The 18255-nt window shown below is 38.3% G+C and overlaps 1 protein-coding gene across 1 annotated transcript in view; it reads left to right on the top strand.

Annotated features, from left to right (window-relative positions):
* Positions 1–18255, top strand: part of LOC132853166 (alpha-2-macroglobulin-like protein 1) — a 35565-nt gene that overhangs the window by 6796 nt on the left and 10514 nt on the right. Inside the window, exons 2-26 of the mRNA XM_060880657.1 lie at positions 600–632; positions 1217–1397; positions 1861–2017; positions 2970–3022; positions 3552–3572; positions 3767–3935; positions 4889–4973; positions 6456–6579; positions 6911–7025; positions 7151–7260; positions 7899–8066; positions 9072–9308; positions 9567–9630; positions 9722–9867; positions 10712–10861; positions 11139–11315; positions 12466–12535; positions 14375–14507; positions 14586–14811; positions 15337–15463; positions 16047–16168; positions 16476–16527; positions 17193–17276; positions 17406–17582; positions 17795–17876. Of these exons, the coding sequence (XP_060736640.1) occupies positions 1305–1397; positions 1861–2017; positions 2970–3022; positions 3552–3572; positions 3767–3935; positions 4889–4973; positions 6456–6579; positions 6911–7025; positions 7151–7260; positions 7899–8066; positions 9072–9308; positions 9567–9630; positions 9722–9867; positions 10712–10861; positions 11139–11315; positions 12466–12535; positions 14375–14507; positions 14586–14811; positions 15337–15463; positions 16047–16168; positions 16476–16527; positions 17193–17276; positions 17406–17582; positions 17795–17876 (2942 nt within the window). The 5' untranslated portion in view covers positions 600–632; positions 1217–1304. The remainder of the gene's footprint in view (positions 1–599; positions 633–1216; positions 1398–1860; positions 2018–2969; positions 3023–3551; positions 3573–3766; positions 3936–4888; positions 4974–6455; positions 6580–6910; positions 7026–7150; positions 7261–7898; positions 8067–9071; positions 9309–9566; positions 9631–9721; positions 9868–10711; positions 10862–11138; positions 11316–12465; positions 12536–14374; positions 14508–14585; positions 14812–15336; positions 15464–16046; positions 16169–16475; positions 16528–17192; positions 17277–17405; positions 17583–17794; positions 17877–18255) is intronic.

Genomic DNA, 18255 nt, shown 5'->3' with positions numbered 1-18255 from the left:
GAACGCAATCCACAAATGAGCAGGAAGCCATTCACAAATAAATACAATTAAATATATATTTATAAATATTTTTTTTATTTGCAAATCCCATTTTATTTATTTGTGGATTTCATAAAATATTTGTGAAACTCTTTATATTTATTTGTGGATCATAGTATATTTATTCAGAATAACGAAACAATTCTGACCCCATATTATAACGCATGAATAATACATTCAGTGACTGGTGTAATGCAGTTATTTCAAATAACCCAACATTGAGGAATTACAGGAATCCATCTGAATCTGATAAAGAGAAATAGGGTCAGTAATTCTTCTGAAATGGCTTCATTTAAAGCTATTCCAAAAGTCTAGACAGAAATCAGATTTCAGGCCCTCAATCATGAGCGAAGTTGAATAAAGTTGAACCTGTTAGAATTTTATTACCTTTTATAAACTGCAAAAGTAGATTATTAGTATTAGTATTGTGTCTATATACTGTACATACTATACAGTACATCATACACCTATACAATTTAAAAAACTACATTTTAATACTTACCATTAATTTAAATAATTAAATGCTTTGTGCTCTAATATATGTCTATATTTCTTTACAGGAATCCATCTGAATCGGATAAAGATGCAGAAAGGTCAGTGACTTTCTAAACCTTTTCTACATTTTAATTAGGTGCTTTATGTTCTGTCAGTGTTAATGTTAATGCCACATTAACATGCAGCTCACTGAACAATCCTTTTTGGTTTGAATTGTGGTGGAATCTGACAGATTCAATAAGTATTAACTGTTCTAGAATTCAAGTGTGTGTGTTTTTGTGTTTATGTAGGAGATATATATATATATATATATATATATATATATATATATATATATATATATATATATATATATATATATATATATATATATACACAAATACATGTTCTACATGTATACATGCTCTATATACAAATACACACAAATACACACACTTGAATTCTAGAACATTTAATACTATATATACACACATATATACTATATGGTTGCTTTAAGATTTCCCATAAAGAGGCATTACACAAAGTGAAGTCCATGAAAAATAAGTTTGCCAAAGTTATACTAATAATTGTCATGATGATTGTTTCTGATGGATGAGAGATGGTTCTAGTGCTATAAAACAAGACCTCACTGAACACTGCTATGTACAGAGACCAACATTTATTTGCTTTCTTATTTTTTCAGCTTCTACCTGCTGGCTGTGACCTCACAGACTGTAGGGGGCACCACTGAGACGTTATGCATCACAGTAAACCACCATGAACCTGTTTCCATGGAAGTGAATCTGGAGTATAACCAAAACAGCGTCACTCTTCTGACTGAAACGTACATAAATGAAGAGTACTACCGTTGTGTCCCATTCCAGGTCAGACTCATCGTACATCATCATGACATCTTAAACCTGCAGTCTGTAATGTTTACATGTGCTTCTACAGTATATCTGTTATAAGTACAGAGTCTTAAGGAAGTCTTAAACATATCTGTACTTATATCTGTTATAAGTACAGAGTCTTAAGGAAGTCTTAAACATCTCTGTGTATACAGAACTCACAGGGGTTTTTTTTTACTTTTCAGTTTTTAGCTACTCCATTCCGCCACTATTAAACTTTTTACAAAGACTTTTGTGTGAAGGAAAACAAGATACAGACTCAGACTCAAACAGTTAAAACAACTTAGAATACTAGCTTGTTGGCTAATGCCTGTTAAAAAGCATGCGGCTATATAGTATATGTTTAAAAGTTTTAATATATGTTTAAATACAGTGTGTTACTACAAACAGCGGGAAACAATCATGAACCACATTTATGATGTCTGTCATTTTATTTCAGGTTCCTGTCGTGATATTGGAATTAGTGGCATCTATTAATATTCAGATTAAAGGGTCAGAAACCTTCCTGAACAAAACAACACAGATCCTCATCACACCTTCAACACAAGTGACGCTCGTTCAGACGGACAAACCCATCTATAAACCAGGACAAACAGGTAATGTGCTCTGAATTCTCTTGCCCCAGTTCTGTTCTGGCCTGAACTTATTTTCACACACACACAAATTATGAGTTTCTTAGGGCCTTTTTACACCCGGTCACTTCACATGCTTTCTCTGATCCGATAGCTATCTGATTTGTTAAAACTGTTCCATTTACATTAGGCCACATAAATGTGTCTCGGCGAATCGGATATCAATCCGATCTTTCTACTCCCGCCTCAAAATGCTAATATATTTGACCTCATTTCCGGGGTAATTGAAATGAAACACACTTTGGTGTATGCGGTTGCTACAAAAAACAGAATTTACTGTTTGCTGCATTTTCGCTGGCAGTACTTCACGTGACGTACTTCCGTTTGGGAGGAGTGTAGCACTGACGTATGTGACTTGAACAACCACATTCATTTACACCTCTCCAGTTTCATCTGAAATGCGTCCCAGACCACCTCCTGAAGTGGTTTGTACAGTCGGATTTATATCCGTCTCCAAAACGTTTCAGAGGGCATTTAGACCTGGTCTTTTTACCATCGGGAAGCTATCGGATCACAGAAAACACATGAAGTGACCAGGTGTAAAAAGGCCCTTAGTTAAAGACAACTTTGTCTTAAAGCATCTGTTGATTACAGTTTGACTATGTGGAGAGTCAGAAATAACTTAGTACAAGTGCATTAATATAAAAATGTCATTTACAGCCAATCAACACCTTCAGGCCGATCAGGCTCCAGAATTCAACAACTAAATCTCTTGAATGTATTAATTTCCTCAGTTCCTAATTCCCATAATTCTCCCAGTTCTCCAGTCCCTCTAGTCATTTTGGTGTTTTAACTGATTTGTCATGTTATTGTCTGTCTTTAGCTACCAGTTACACTGTAAATGATTAAAGTGGGTGTTAAAAACAAGTCAGATTTGAACTGAAACACTATTTTCTATATATTTTTCTCCCCACAGTGAAGTTCCGCATCGTCTCCCTGGATACCGATTTCCTCACCTACGAACAGACGGTTCGAAAACTTTTATCAGTTCATAAACTAGAAAATGCAGGAGCACTTTTTGATGAATGAATTGTAATTTAATAAAACTGATTTGGGAGCAGTATTAACACAGCAGTTTTAAAGTAAACGTTATTTTAAATCGCTCTGTATTACGGACTATTTGTGGCTGTTACGTAGGTTAATAACCTTTGCTTTAGAAAAATCTAAAAGTTCAAAGTTATGATTGGTGAAAGTCATCGCTATTTAATGTAATAATCAATTAATATAAAGTTAAATTAAATGTAAATAAACTTATTGAAATAGTTAAAAATTAGCTTTCACTGATGAACTAGTGGCATTTCAAATGTTAAAAATTGTAATTAATTTTTTTATTATAAAACAGGTAAAGATTTTTAATTTATAAATGCATAAATTAAATGTCTACAATTTTCCATTTATAAATGCATTGTGATGATTTAAAAACAGGATATAGTTACTAATATTCACTCAGTGTATATTTAATGTGATCCTAAAAGCTCTTTTTTTCTACTTTTTTCAGTTTCCAACAATAGAAGTGAAGGTACAGTGTCATAACATACACTTTCATAACATGTCTTTTGCCTTTAAAAATATTTTCATCTAAAAACGCTTTTATGTTCTTATTTTAAAAATGTTAAATAAAATTTAAATGTGTTATTTGTTCATTAATGCTAATTACTAATTTCAAGACTATATTTTAAGATGTAAGAGTATTGGATTATTTTTTCTCTTAAGGATCCGAACTCAAACCGTATCGGTCAGTGGCTGAACGTCGCCACCTCCAGCGGTCTGGTGGATCTGTCGTATCCCTTAAACTGTGAGGCCACAAAAGGAGTTTATATCATCACCGTCTGGGATGAGAAGAACAAAGAGCTCCAGCAAAACTTCGAAGTCAAGGACTACGGTCAGGACCTGTTTATTAACATCCTTAAAATAATCAGAACGTAATGGTTAATTAGCAGTTTGTGTCGTCTGACACAAATTCAAGTGATGCAGAAAAGAAAAAACTATCATAATAACAATCTCTTAAACAGACATGAAGGAAAGACAGAGTAAGGCAAGAAAACTCAATATAAATATAAGCTGCTCACAGTCACACCATTAACACAGCAAATCAATGGATCAAATCCTGTATTTAAAACAATATATAGCTAAAGGTTTCCTGACTCTTGGAACAATCTGGGAAGTGAATTCATTTGTTGCAGGCTATGTAGAGAACATACAGTGGAGAATAAACAACCGTGGTACACGTATTGAACCCACGTCTTCTCTCCAACACCTCCAAACGCTCACACATCACCTCTGTCCTCCACTCACTTCACTGACTTCCGGTGTGGTTTAGGGTGGAGTGTAAGGTCCTTCTCTTTGTGTTTAAGGCTATCAATGGTCTGGCCCCGGCCTACCTCACAGAATTAATAAAGGTCTACCAACCAGCCAGATCTCTCTGCTCCTCTGGACATACAGTACCTCTCTGGTCACTCCCAAATACAAACATGAGAAGTTTGGAGGCCGGTCATTTGCCATCAAGGGACCAAAGCTATGGAACGCACTTCCAGCCCACTTACGATCCATCACTGTGCTGAATGTTTTTAAATCGCAGTTGAAAACTCATTTATTCATACAAGCTTTTAACATGTAGACCCTGATTCAACTGCTATTTTATGTTCATTGTGTTCTTATTGATTTTATTTTTTATTGTTGTTTCACTGGAAAGCACCTTGTGCTCCTTTTGGCTGTTGTAAGGTGCTCTATAAATAAAATTTGATTGATTGATTGATTGATGTGAAATTTGCAAGAAAATATCTTGCATAAGAATGGCAGCTATATTTTAACACTGTGTTACACCATCTGTTTCAGTTCTGCCGACATTTGAAGTTACGGTAGAGCTTCCTCCAGTCATTACCATCCTGGACACCAACGCCACACTTAAAGTTTGTGCAAAGTGAGTGTTAATGATTGAATAACGTTCAGTTTCTTCACTTCAGACTGGGATTTACCTAACGTTTTAAATGTATAATTTGTAACACATACTCACATATTCAGTATCAGTGTTGTATAAAGTATTAGAAAGCAATACTTTAAAAAGTAAAAGTACAAGTATCGTGGTAGAAAAAGACTTTGGTAGAAGTGAAAGTTGCCTTTTATAATATTACTCAAGTAAAAGTCTTAAAGTATCTGATATTTACTGTACTTAAGTATCAAAAGTCATTTTCTGATATTTAATGTGCTTAAGTATTTGAAGTAAAAGTAAAAAGTAAAATTTCAGTGATTTTCAGTAGGCATAAGAGGCACTTCATCCAGTAGGAAGAATCTTTCATTCTAATGTACAGAATCATTTCTTGCAAATACGGCCACGGGTGTATAACGTTATCTTCTTCACCGAGTTCACCGCTATCGTCTACGATAACAGGACGTCCTCCAGCAGGTTCTTCCATGTCGGTTTCAGTTGTGCTTCCTACTCCTTTGGCAACATTATGCTGAAATAGAAGCGGGAGATCGACAGGCGGATCGGTGTATCTTCTGCAGTGATGCGGTCGATATATCGGTCTGTTGTGGTGAAGAAAGAGCTGAGCCACAAGGCGAAGCTCTCTATTTACCAGTCGATCTACGTTTCTACCCTCACCTATGGTCATGAGCTTTGGGTCATGACCGAAAGGACAAGATCACGGATACAGGCGGCCGAAATGAGTTTCCTCCGCAGGGTGGCTGGGCGCTCCCTTAGAGATAGGGTGAGGAGCTCGGTCACTTGGGAGGAGCTCAGAGTAGAGCCGCTGCTCCTCCACATCGAGAGGAGTCAGCTAAGGTGGCTCGGGCATCTGTTCCGGATGCCTCCTGGACGCCTCCCTGGGGAGGTGTTCCGGGCATGTCCAACCGGGTGGAGGCCCCAGGGAAGACCTAGGACACGCTGGAGGGACTATGTCTCTCGGCTGGCCTGGGAATGCCTCGGTATTCCCCCGGAAGAGCTGGAGGAAGTGTCTGGGGAGAGGGAAGTCTGGGGAGAGGGAAGTCTGGGCGTCCCTGCTTAGTCTGCTGCCCCAGCGACCCGGCCCCTGATAAGCGGTAGAAAATGGATGGATGGATGGATGGATGGATGGATGCTGAAATAGAGCGTGCAATCTAGGAGCAGTGATTCACCAAACCTCCCTTATTTCTTCGGATTTTATTTTGTAGTAACAAGTAATGAAGACGCTTATTGGAAATATAGCGGAGTAAAAGTAGACATTTTATCTAGGAAATGTAGTGGAGTAAAAGTGAAACTTCACATAGATTTATATAGCGAAGTAAAGTACAGATACGTGACATTTCTACTTAAGTACAGTAACGAAGTATTTGTTCACCGTTACATTATAACACTGCTCAGTATTATGTCTAAACTGAAAATCTGATTAAAAATCGCTTGCTCTCTCTCGCGCCCTCTCTGCAGATATACGTACGGCAAGCCGGTGAGTGGGATGGTAAAGGCCACAGTCTGCCATAACAGTTACAGATATGTTTGGCTCCCACAAGCAGGAACACCACCAGACATCTGCAGGAACTATACAATGTTGGTTAGTCATCTTTACCTTTAAATCAACAGAAAATGCTTGTAAGTGAAACTAGAACACTAGTAAACTAGTTCTCAGTTACTTCTTTGTACCTTGAATATTAATTCATTATAAACTCTTACATGAAGTTTCCATCAACTTAACTGATTAGTTTTTCTGACAAATACTGTAAGTAATAACAGGATACAGTAAGTGGCTTCTGGGGAAACTATTATCCTCTATGTCTAAGTCTTAATTCCACTTTTCTACATGTATTTTTTTTGTGTGTGATTCAGGCAAGCACTAGGGTTAGGGTTAGGTTTTTTTTTCACTTGTTGTGTGTTTTTTTTTTTAGACCGACAAGACCGGCTGTGGAACAGAAATCATAGATCTGACAGAATATGCATTAAGTGATACACGCTATAAACCATCAATCATAGTTCAGAGTGAAGTGGAAGAAGACGGCACTGGTGAGAGATTCTCCACTCATATCAAGCCACTTGTATTGACGGCATCAATATATATAAATACGTGATTATTCACAATAACTTTCACTCTAGTTAAAGGTTGTGTTAATGCTGTGTTCATCCCGTAGGTGTGATTTTGACTGGTTCAGGCAGTTCTCCTATAACAACTAATATGGTCACAATCTCATTTGAGGATTCATCATCAACATTTAAGCCTGGAATGGCATATACAGGACAGGTAAATACATTATAGACCATTAATATAAATTGTTTTAGAGACATATTTTATATATTATTATTTGCAAAATATAAATTTAATCATTTTATAGCAAGGCAATAAATTGTGCCAATCCTAGCCTATACTATACTGTGGTCCTAAAAACTATATAGGCTAGCAATATTTTCAAATATATAAAAAAAAAATTAACCCTTGTATGTTGTTCGTATTTTTGTTACTCAGCCAGTGTTCGTGGGTCTGTTTGACCCGCTGCATTTTTGGGTTTTTAATTCAACACAATCAAAAAATTTGATGTTAAAATACTCTACAGATGTTTACTTCATCCCAATTACAAGCAATATAAACAGCATATATGGTTAATATTTGCGCTTTACCTTTATTACATAAAAAAAAATCAAATTTAATCAAGTTATGAGAGGGAAAAAAATCAACAAATTTACAAGGAAGCAAAGTTTTTCAAAACTACTGATGTTTATGAATACGGGTCCCACAGACCCAAACATCATACAAAGGGTTAACATGAGTACACACTGTCACTTCCACATTAGCTAAAGTTTGAATAACTATTACATACAACTGTGTATTTTTACGATAGCTTGTTTTTGACATGTCCTCGGATTTCTTCTCTTCTTTTTTAGATTAAAGTAATCTGCCCAAAATCCACACCTATGAAAAGAAAAGTAGTTTATCTGACCGTAAATGCTGGTAATAAAATTTCAGTAAGGAAGCTGCTTACGAATTACAAAGGCATTGTAAACTTTTCCTTCAACACTGAACAGTGGGGTCTGGAGCAAGTCTCTCTTCAAGTATGTGAAGTCTTTCTTTTCTTTTCTACTTATATACAGACATATAAAGTCAATTTATTAAACAGATTAAATAAAATGAAAAACATTGTGCATTGACGTGTAGTAGTGATGCACGGGTCGGGTTTTTTCCAAACCGCGGGTCCCGCTTTTATGAAATTATTTTCCCACCCCGTGCCACTGTATCTATTTTTACTACCTGCCCCACCCCGCACCCATGACCATTAATTGAATTGCACTCAGCATGTTTTTTTATATTTTGTTTTTAATGACCAGCCCCAAACCGCCTGAAGTAAAATGACAATTTCTTTACCCGCCAAAACTAGAGGTCTCCACGGGTTGACTTAGATGCGAAACCCGAGGTCCGACCCGAGATCCTAAAAGTTTCACGCGTGCCCCGGATATAATAATTGCGGCATCAGGTTTCGGGTAATTTAAAATGAATGTGTTTTTACCGAACGGACCCGAGAAGACCCGAACTTGAACTTGGAGCAGCTGGACAAATTGGTTGCGGAGTTTTTTCTATCTGACTAGTGCATGCAGGGCTGCATCGGGTCCAGTCGGGTTAAAAAAAATTGCCAACCGGTCAGGTCAGACTCGGGTCTAATTTTTTTGGGTTTGTCTTGGGTCTGGTCTTTCTTAAAAAAAAAATAAAAATAATTATGCACGTCGGGTTCGGGTAAAAAGTGATTTGGGTCACTTTGGGTCGGGTACATTTCTGTAGACCCGAGAAGACCTCTAGCCCCAACCGGACCCACGGGTCAACCGTGCGACCCGCGGGTTATGAGACGACCCGTGCATCACTAACGTGTAGCTACCCTCTAGTCTGATAAGTTGCATTTAGCTAAATAATTTACATAAACAAGCGTGATTAGTAAAACCACATTACAATACCTCCATTAAAAGCTACAAGGAGTCGTTCCCTTACTTTCTGTTCAGGTTTATATAAAATAATCATCTTGTGTGGTATAAATACAGTATGTTATATGCTTTTTCTCTTTTACATAGGCAGAGTATGAAATGACTAACAGACCAGTTGTGTATACTGAAAATCAGCTCACACCAAAGTACCCCGCTGCCTACCTTTGGCTTCAGCCTTTCTACTCTAAGAGTCGGAGTTTTATTCAATTAGTGAGCTGCTTGACACCTTTAAGCTGTGATAGAAAAGCTGTCATCAAAGCTCAGTACATGATACACCACAGCACGCCCTTACCACGACAGAAGACCATATCCTTCTTCTACATGGTGGGTTTCGCTTTCAGTATAACATTAAAACAGGGGAATATAATCAAGAATCGTTAAAGCATGAAAAATAAATGTATTTGTCATGTAGGCATTGAGTACGACTGAAAATGATCACTTACTATAAGACCATGTCCTGTACGGTCTGTTGTATGTGCCAAGTCCATTTTACAAGTTTGAAACATCAAGACTGAACTTTTTCTTTACATGGAAATATAAGTTGCATTATAATGAATTCATCTACATTTTATTAATGTCTAGGTGATGAATAAAGGGCATTTGGTTCAGAAAGGACGTATCAGAGAAGCCATCAGACCTGGAACAGGTTTGTTAAAATTACACCACTGAAATAATCACATTTAATCAATATTTCTTTAATTTCAAAGTCTAATATATTTCTTTTTTTTTTTTTGCAGAGCACAGGGGCACCCTGGTGTTGTCTCTGCAGAACACGATAAAGCTGTCCCCCGTTGCTCAGGTGGTCCTGTACACGGTCCTTCCCAGTGGCGAGTCCGTGGCAGACAGCCTGAACTACCAAATTCAGTTGTGTTTGGCTAACAAGGTCAGAAATGAATGCCCAGAAGTTTCTAGATATTTTAGATAGATATACTTAGTTAGGGGCAATAGTGGCTTGGTGAGTGAAATTCTTAGGAGCGAACTCCAGAGATTGCAGAAACAATTTAACATACAGATAATGAATTGACAGGTGAAAATGTGCAATTTTCTCATACATATAGTCAGTACACACAGTGTACTATTGGGCATACTTACAGTAAGTAGCCCTATATATATATACTGTATGTATGGAAATATAAATATTTTATATTGTATATAAAATATTATAAGGTGCTACAGCTTGTACAGATTGTAGGCTGATTGGCATCTCTAGTGTCCATAGTGTGCCACCTAATCTTTCACCATTCACTTCCAGTGCAACTTCCATTCATCTAATTTTTTTTTTATACAAAAGGGCAAATGAGGGTTAAAGCCCTTGCTCAAGGTCCACTAGAGGCAGCTTGTGGTCCTGAGATTCACCCTCCCCATCCGAACAGCGGTCTAACACCTCACCCATTAAACTACCCTTTTCCCTACTCTTTTGATCTTTAGTATAGATTTTGTGGAAATAATTGTGGATGATACGACACCCTATAACTCACAGCACAAGCCTGGTTTGTCATGTTTGCATCAAAATGGGCAAATCAAATTTCCTATTAATAAATTGTCTCCTATAAGAACTACTTAAACTGTAGAAACACTAAATGCTGATTTTAGCTTTCAAGTTAAATTTCACCTATACATTGCTTCTACATGGTCTAACCTACTGTAAGCTCTTTGTTATTTTCTTATTATATATATATTTTTTTTATTAAAACAGTATTTCTTTTTATTTTGTTGTGGTCTTTCAGGTGTCTCTAAAGTTTTCACCTTCTACGGAGCTTCCTGGTGACCAGGCATCACTGTTGCTGAAAGCTGCTCCAGGTTCCTTGTGTTCAGTAAAGGCGATAGATAAGAGTCTTCTGCTGCTGCAACCAGAGAAGGAGCTCAGCATCCAATCTGTATGTTCAAAATAACAAAATGTCCTTGAATTTGGACCTACAGCTAATTTTGAATCTGTATTAAGAAGTAAAAGTTTTTTGGGTCATAAGATAAAACTGGAAAATGCTAATAGACATATTTTAATGTAATTTATTTTAATCTAATATAATTTGTAATATAACCGATTAAAATTCAGAACGCTGTATTGAGAATCCTCAGATAACCTGTCGATCTTTTAATACATTTGTAAACCTGAACATTATATGAACATAATAACGCCACATGATGTTATTTCAGGTGTTCAACATGCTTCCTGTACAAACGTTATCAGGATATCCGTACAACGTGTATGACGAGGATTCGAGCCCCTGCTGGAGGAACCCACCCATTGAGATTATCCCATTTGTGGCACGAGACCGAAAGATTGGTTATATTCCAAACTCTGGGAAGGTGGATGTGTACAACACCTTTAAAGTAAGACATTGGGGCAGGTAACGATGATCACCTGATGATCACATCTACAGTGCATCACGTTCTAAAGTCCGGTTCTGATTGATTACGAGATCTTGATTCGATATTTTTCACAGCAGCTCTGATAATAGTGTATCACATTATAATAATGCACGTGTTCTAATACATTATTGTTTCCATAGTAACAGTTCATATTCAGCGCCTTAATGATAATGTTTTTGATTATTTGCCAATTATTACTTTCTTATTCAGCATTCAGTGGTTTGTTGTGGAGATATTCCACTTTGTGACATATTCAAGAGAAGACTCTTGTACAGTATTCTTGTATGCAGATAGGCCTACTTGTATACAGTGGTGTGAAAAAGTCTTGGCACCCCTTCCTGATTTTTTTTTTTTGCACGTGTCACAGTTTAATGTTTCAGATCATCAAACAAATTTAAATATTAGTCAAAGATAACACACATAAACACAACATGCAGTTTTTAATTAAAGTTTTTATTATTAAGGGAAAACAAAATCCAAACCCACATGGCCCTGTGTGAAAAAGTATTAGCCCCCCTGTTAAAATATAACTTAACTGTGGTTTATTACACCTGAGTTTAATTTCTGTAGCCACACCGAGGCCTGATTACTGCCACATCTGTTCACAATCAAGAAATCACTTAAATAAACCTGACTGACAAAGAGATGTAGACCAAATGAGCCTCAAAAGCTACACATCATGCAGAGATCCAAAGAAATTGGATCTCGGCATGACGGCCCTGCCCAGAATCTAAAAATCAGAGACCCCAGATAGGATCAGATAGGAAGCTGATCTCCTCTCAGGCGCAGGGGGCAATCCTACACTTCTGCCCCTGAAGCGGACCGGTTCCTAGAGGCAGGTCTCTCATCTGAGGTGTACAACTAGGAAGCTGTACGCTCTGAAGCGAAGGCTTTTTCGTCTTTTGTGCGATGAACGCTGTCAGGATCCGGTTCACTGCCCGGTTGGTTCAGTGCTGGAGTTACTGCAGTCTTGCATTTCTCTGGGATTATCCTCGTCTGTTTTAAAGGTGTACGTGGCTGCCATCACTGCGAGGTCCTGGAGGGGCTGCTGGAACCTGGTGTAGTTTCTCGTATAGGAAAAAATGTATGTGTTCCCTCTTCTTCTGTTCAGGATATTGGAGTTAAAATCCTCACCAACACAGACGTAAAGAAACCCTCCGACTGTTTGCTGTATATGAGTGGTAAGTGCTTTAACAGAGGCACATTTTCATTTTGACTTGATGCATGTGTGTTAAAGTCTTTGTTATTGTCAAAGTTAGTGTTATTTGAGCAGTATACATTTCAGCTGTAGTTTAAGCAGATTTGAGATTTTATTTAAGAATTTATTTAGATTTAATAACACCAGGTGAGAAATTCCAGAAAATGTACGTTTACAATCAAATCCAAGGAACCCAACAAGCTCTCTACAAGCACCGCAGCTCTCTCCTGTCAGGTCTAACTATGAACGTAATTCATCCTCTGCAAACGATCCAAAATGCCGCACTCCCTACACTGGCTTCCAGTAGCTACACGCATCAGATTCAAAACACTCATGCTTGTATATAAAGCCCAAAAATGGACCATCTCTGTCTTACCTCAAAGCTCTCACTCCTCACACTGCACCTCAGTCCCTCAGATCTACCAGCACTGCTCCAATGGTCCCAACCATCTCTCAGGGTAAGAGGGAGATATACATCAAGACTCTTTTCTGTTCTGGAATGAACTTTCTCTAGAGGTCCGAACAGCTAAGTCACTGGTTATCTTAAACACCTGTTTGTTTTATGTGAAGAAGGTTTTTTTTCATCAGGGAAAGAATTCTTCGGTTAGGCACCCATCAATTTTTTTGGTCTTGAGATTCTTATACCACTGCATTCTTTCTGTAGACGAATGTAGCATATAGCCAATTTAGACTAATGATACTTTTCTTCCCTGACGGTGGGAACTCTGGAAAATCTTTATATTGTACCATCTAACATATTTTGCTGTGCAAATAATTGTGATCCATCAAAGGCGGGGTCTCTGATTTTTGAAAGCCAATGTTGACATATAAAATCACCAAAACAAACACGCCCCTAACCCAAATGGGCCCCACCCCTGTATTGATAGCTCCGCCCACACATACATACGTAACCCAGGCAACTAACAGAAAGAAACGTGTCTTTATCATAGCTGAAGGGAAGAACAATACGATTGTAGATAAACAAACAAGCAAAAATGACACACAAGCATAATCATGTAAAGGACAAAGGCATATATTAGTTCTGTGTAACAAAACAAAACCAACGTTACTCACCTATCAAGAAGGAAAAAAGCGCCTCCGCGTCTTAAGTAAAGTTGGTCACATATTCACAGATTGGAGTTTCCCGAGTCAATAACTCCTGAGCTAAACGCTGTTACTACACAAAACACGGTTGTAGCTGCGTCTCTACATTACTACGATAGAAAAGAGGTGTTATTTGTGTAGTAACAGTGTTTAGCTCAGGAGTTATTGACTCAGGAAACTCCAATCTGTGAATATGTGACCAACTTCCTGCTCCTTCAGTTCTCTCCAGCGCTGGAAAGCTGATCCTATATTAACACGTCCTACTTCTTACCTTATCGTAAGCCTTTCTTCGCTTTCTTTCTTTGTTTTTATCCTCCATGTCAATGTTAAAACCGCTTTCTGCTGATGTCACACATGCGCACTGAACACTCTCTCCGCCCATATTGACAAGCCCCGCCCCTTTCTGCTCATTGGCTACACATTAGTTTTGAATTTTGTTTTTGATTTTTTTATTATTCGGCCCGACTCAGTTTTCTGAAGCATTTCTCAAAAATCGGAGACCCCACCTTTAATGAATATCCGAATTAGTTCAGGGCTACAACTGATGACTTCTATTTTAAGCATTGGTCATAACCAATCTTTAAAAAGAGTCAGTAAAGATTTTCACACAACTTCAGTTTGACTTCATATTAAGAGTTAACCAAAATTGATACCAAACTCAAACGCTTGCTTATTCATTATTGTCAGTGGTGAATGTTTATCCAAATTTAAACTGCAGCTGCAGCCAATGATGCAGCACCAGACATCCTCGCCAAAGAATCCACTCCAGGTGACTCAAGTTCAGACCAACCTGTCGTTACGATCCGCAAATATTTCCCAGAGACGTGGATTTGGGATCTCGTTCCAGTCAGGTGTGCATGTGGTTTAAGTGTTTTTTTTACTTTTGTGTTTTTATCTGTGTTACTGAGTCAATGTTATTTCCTTTACAGTCAGTCTGGAGCGATGACTGTTAGTAAAACAGTCCCAGACTCCATCACTACATGGCAGGCTGATGCATTTTGTACATCACCTGTGGGGTTTGGAGTCGCCCAGAAAACTGAGCTTATTGCCTTCCAGCCTTTCTTTGTGAGCCTCACCATGCCCAGCTCTGTCATCCGAGGAGAAGTGTTCAAACTCAAAGCCACCGTCTTCAACTACCTCAAAAGCTGTATGATGGTGAGCTGAAATGTTTGGTCTAATAAAATATTCTGAAATTCTGAAAATCACTTTCTAAGACACAGCATACACACTCTTGCATTTTAACTAAATCTATTTTAATAAAAGAGCAACAACAAATCTGACATATTTATCATAGTTTTGTTTGACTCACCACCATGATTGGTGGATCATCTAACAACCAATCACGGATCAACTGTCGTCAACAATCTTCGTCAACATTCAACTGTCACTAATGACCAATCACTGATCATCATACTGATGTTAATCCAACCAACACACTTTTCTTGTCTTGAGAAAATCTTTGTGTTTCATCTAACATATTTTGCAGTGCAAATAACTGTGATCTATTCATGAATATGCAAAATAGTCTAGGACCACATCTGATGACTTCTATTGGATTTTAATCATCGATTAGTTACTTTCCGCTGAAAAGAATCAGTCATAGCGGTCACACGACTTTCCATTGAATAAGAACTCAGGAAAAACAAATCGCTGATGAAATGAAAACGCTATGTGTTAAAGGTGGAGGTGACTTTGGGAGACTCAGAACAATTCTCAGCACAAGTGTGTGACGAGTGCAAATATACACAATGTCTGTGCGCTGACCAGAGCTGGACGTTCTCCTGGACCATCACACCCCTGGTACTGGGTACGTCAATCTTTAAAACCTAAAGCTGAGCATGTCTTACATTAACAAAATCAGCATAGTTAAAATAGTTATTTTTAATTTGATCTCATCTACTTTATAAGTTGAATGCTGTAGCTTTCCCCTTTTTATTTACTGGAACTAAACCTGCTCATGCATGAAAATCCTTGCTGCCAAATCTAGTAGAAATCCCCCCCAGAAGAATGGAGACTGTCAGAGTAACAGAAACATCGCATTTTTAATGCCCGTGATTTATGAATGAATGAAACAGATGTTTTTGGCTGTATACAGTAGTTACAGTGTGTTTTTCCCATTTCTTCCTGTTTCTCTCTCTTTCCTGTTTTTCGTCTCTCTCTACTTCCCGCAAGCAGGAACATTGTAAACACAAATTATACACAATATAATTTACCATTGAGGACAAGGCCTTTAAATTGGGATTATTGTAAATAACATCATGGTTTTACTAAAACACTAAACTTAGCTGTGACTTGCAAAATAATAAACCACAAAACCCACAATTTTCATGCTGTAGTTTTAACAGTAGGTTTGTTAGTAAGAGCAAACAGTATTTGTGTGTTTGTTGTAGGGGAGGTGAGCATCAACGTGACCGCGGAAGCCATACAGTCATCAGATCTGTGTGGAGACAGAGCAGTTACGGTACCACAGAAAGGACACACTGACTCGGTCATTAAAACACTGCAAGTGCAGGTGATTCATTCTCTAATTCTAATCGATTCGATTCACTTTGCAGCCAATAACCATTTATAGGAGATATTAGATGACATTGTACTGTATACAGTATTGATTATTTAAGAGTTCTTAAGGTTTGACAAGTCAAACAGACTAATAAACATAAGAAGTCAATAAATAATTATAAATTTAATTAAACTGCTTTGTGACTAAAAATGGTGGACTAGATCTTCCTGAAAAAACTCAGCATTTCTATTCAGAGAAATCTTTAATTGAGGCTGTAATTGTGATTAAAACTGTATTTTTATTCTGCTGCTATTTTTAGCCTGAAGGAACCAAACAGTATAAAAGCTACAACGAGCTTCTCTGTCCATCAGGTCAGACACACACCTTATTCATTCACCAGATATCTTGTATATTACATCAAAACAGTGTATTTTGTAAAGAAAACCCATTTTTAATCTTGATTACTTTTGATTACCAATTAGTTCTGTTGTATTTAGGCTGGAAATGAATTTTAGGGGGTCACGGTGGCTTAGTGGTTAGCACGTTCGCCTCACACCTCCAGGGTTTGGGGTTCGATTCCCGCCTCCACCTTGTGTGTGTGGAGTTTGCATGTTCTCCCCGTGCCTCGGGGGTTTCCTCCGGGTACTCCGGTTTCCTCCCCGGTCCAAAGACTTGCATGGTAGGTTGATTGGCATCTGTGGAAAATTGTCCGTAGTGTGTGATTGTGTGAGTGAATGAGAGTGTGTGTGTGTGCCCTGCGATGGGTTGGCACTCCGTCCAGGGTGTATCCTGCCGTGATGCCCGATGACGCCTGAAATAGGCACAGGCTCCCCGTGACCCGAGGTAGTTCGGATAAGTGGTAGAAGATGAATGAATGAATGAATTTTAGGGGAACGTGGATCTCATGGAAAAGGTTTCATTGGCTTTATTCCAGAGCAGGAAATCTTAATTCCACTCTTGTGTCCAAGTGATTTAATTAGGGGACCCAGAAATGGTCCTGTTATCAGTTTTTTCCTTGGTTCTCAATCTCCTTTAGAAGAAGTAGTTGAGAAAACCGTCTCACTAACCCTGCCTGAAGCCTTTGTGGAAGGTTCTGCCATGGCCTCAGTCTCTGTGCTCGGTAAGTCGTTAAAATCTTTTTATATCAGTTTAAATGATTTTGGTAAATATACAGCAAGACTAGTTTATAAATATGTCAAAATAATGCGTGAAGATATTTTAGTAAATACAATATGCCAATTTTTCTCAGGTGATCTGATGGGTCGAGCTCTACAGAACCTGGCGAGTCTCCTGGCGATGCCGTACGGCTGTGGAGAGCAGAACATGCTGCGCTTCGCTCCCAACATCTTCATCCTGCAGTACCTGGAGAGCACCGACCAACTCACAGCCGTGATCAGGAGCACAGCTGAGACCTACCTCGTGAGCGGTGAGGGCGCATTAGAAGTCTTAACATCTCTGTAGGTTCAAGCGTTACAGAAAGTGCTCAAAACTGAAGATAAGACACATTATAACTAACAAATGTACAAATGAATGCAAATTTCTCAGTTGTTTAACAGTGCAAAAATTGTCTGGTTCGTTGTGAGGGTGTTTAGCCAAATAAACATCAGAGGTAACAGGTAGTTTTTATCTCCTACACAGGATACCAGAGAGAGCTGACCTACAAACACACAGACGGATCTTATAGTGCGTTTGGGATGAGCGACGCATCAGGAAACACATGGTGAGCTGTATATGTGCAGCAGCAGATCCTTTAAGTCATGTATGTCGCAAGATGGGACCACCGTGGATCAGAGGTGGCAAAGCAGGTGGTAAAATAAATGTCAGAGTAACATCAATGCCAGGATTTCCCAGGCCACTCATTCCATTGTGTCATGGTCCAGATTTAAAGCTCACTGAAAGAGCTTTCAGAGAAGGACAGGTGTCTAGCATAGGCACTCTGCCCAGTCTACAGCCCCATACACAGTGAACTTAACACCTGTCTATTCTTCTGTGCGATCAGAACGGAAAGGCAAGCCGTCACTAACCACATGCATAAACGAATCTTATGCCCGAATAAAGAACATTGAATATCTTCTTACAATGACACATGAAAAGAGGTG

Source organism: Tachysurus vachellii, chromosome 11, assembly GCF_030014155.1.
Source record: "Tachysurus vachellii isolate PV-2020 chromosome 11, HZAU_Pvac_v1, whole genome shotgun sequence".
NCBI lineage: Eukaryota > Metazoa > Chordata > Actinopteri > Siluriformes > Bagridae > Tachysurus > Tachysurus vachellii.
The sequence above is the reverse complement of the archived record's forward strand: the minus strand, read 5'-3'. Positions and strand labels throughout refer to the sequence as shown.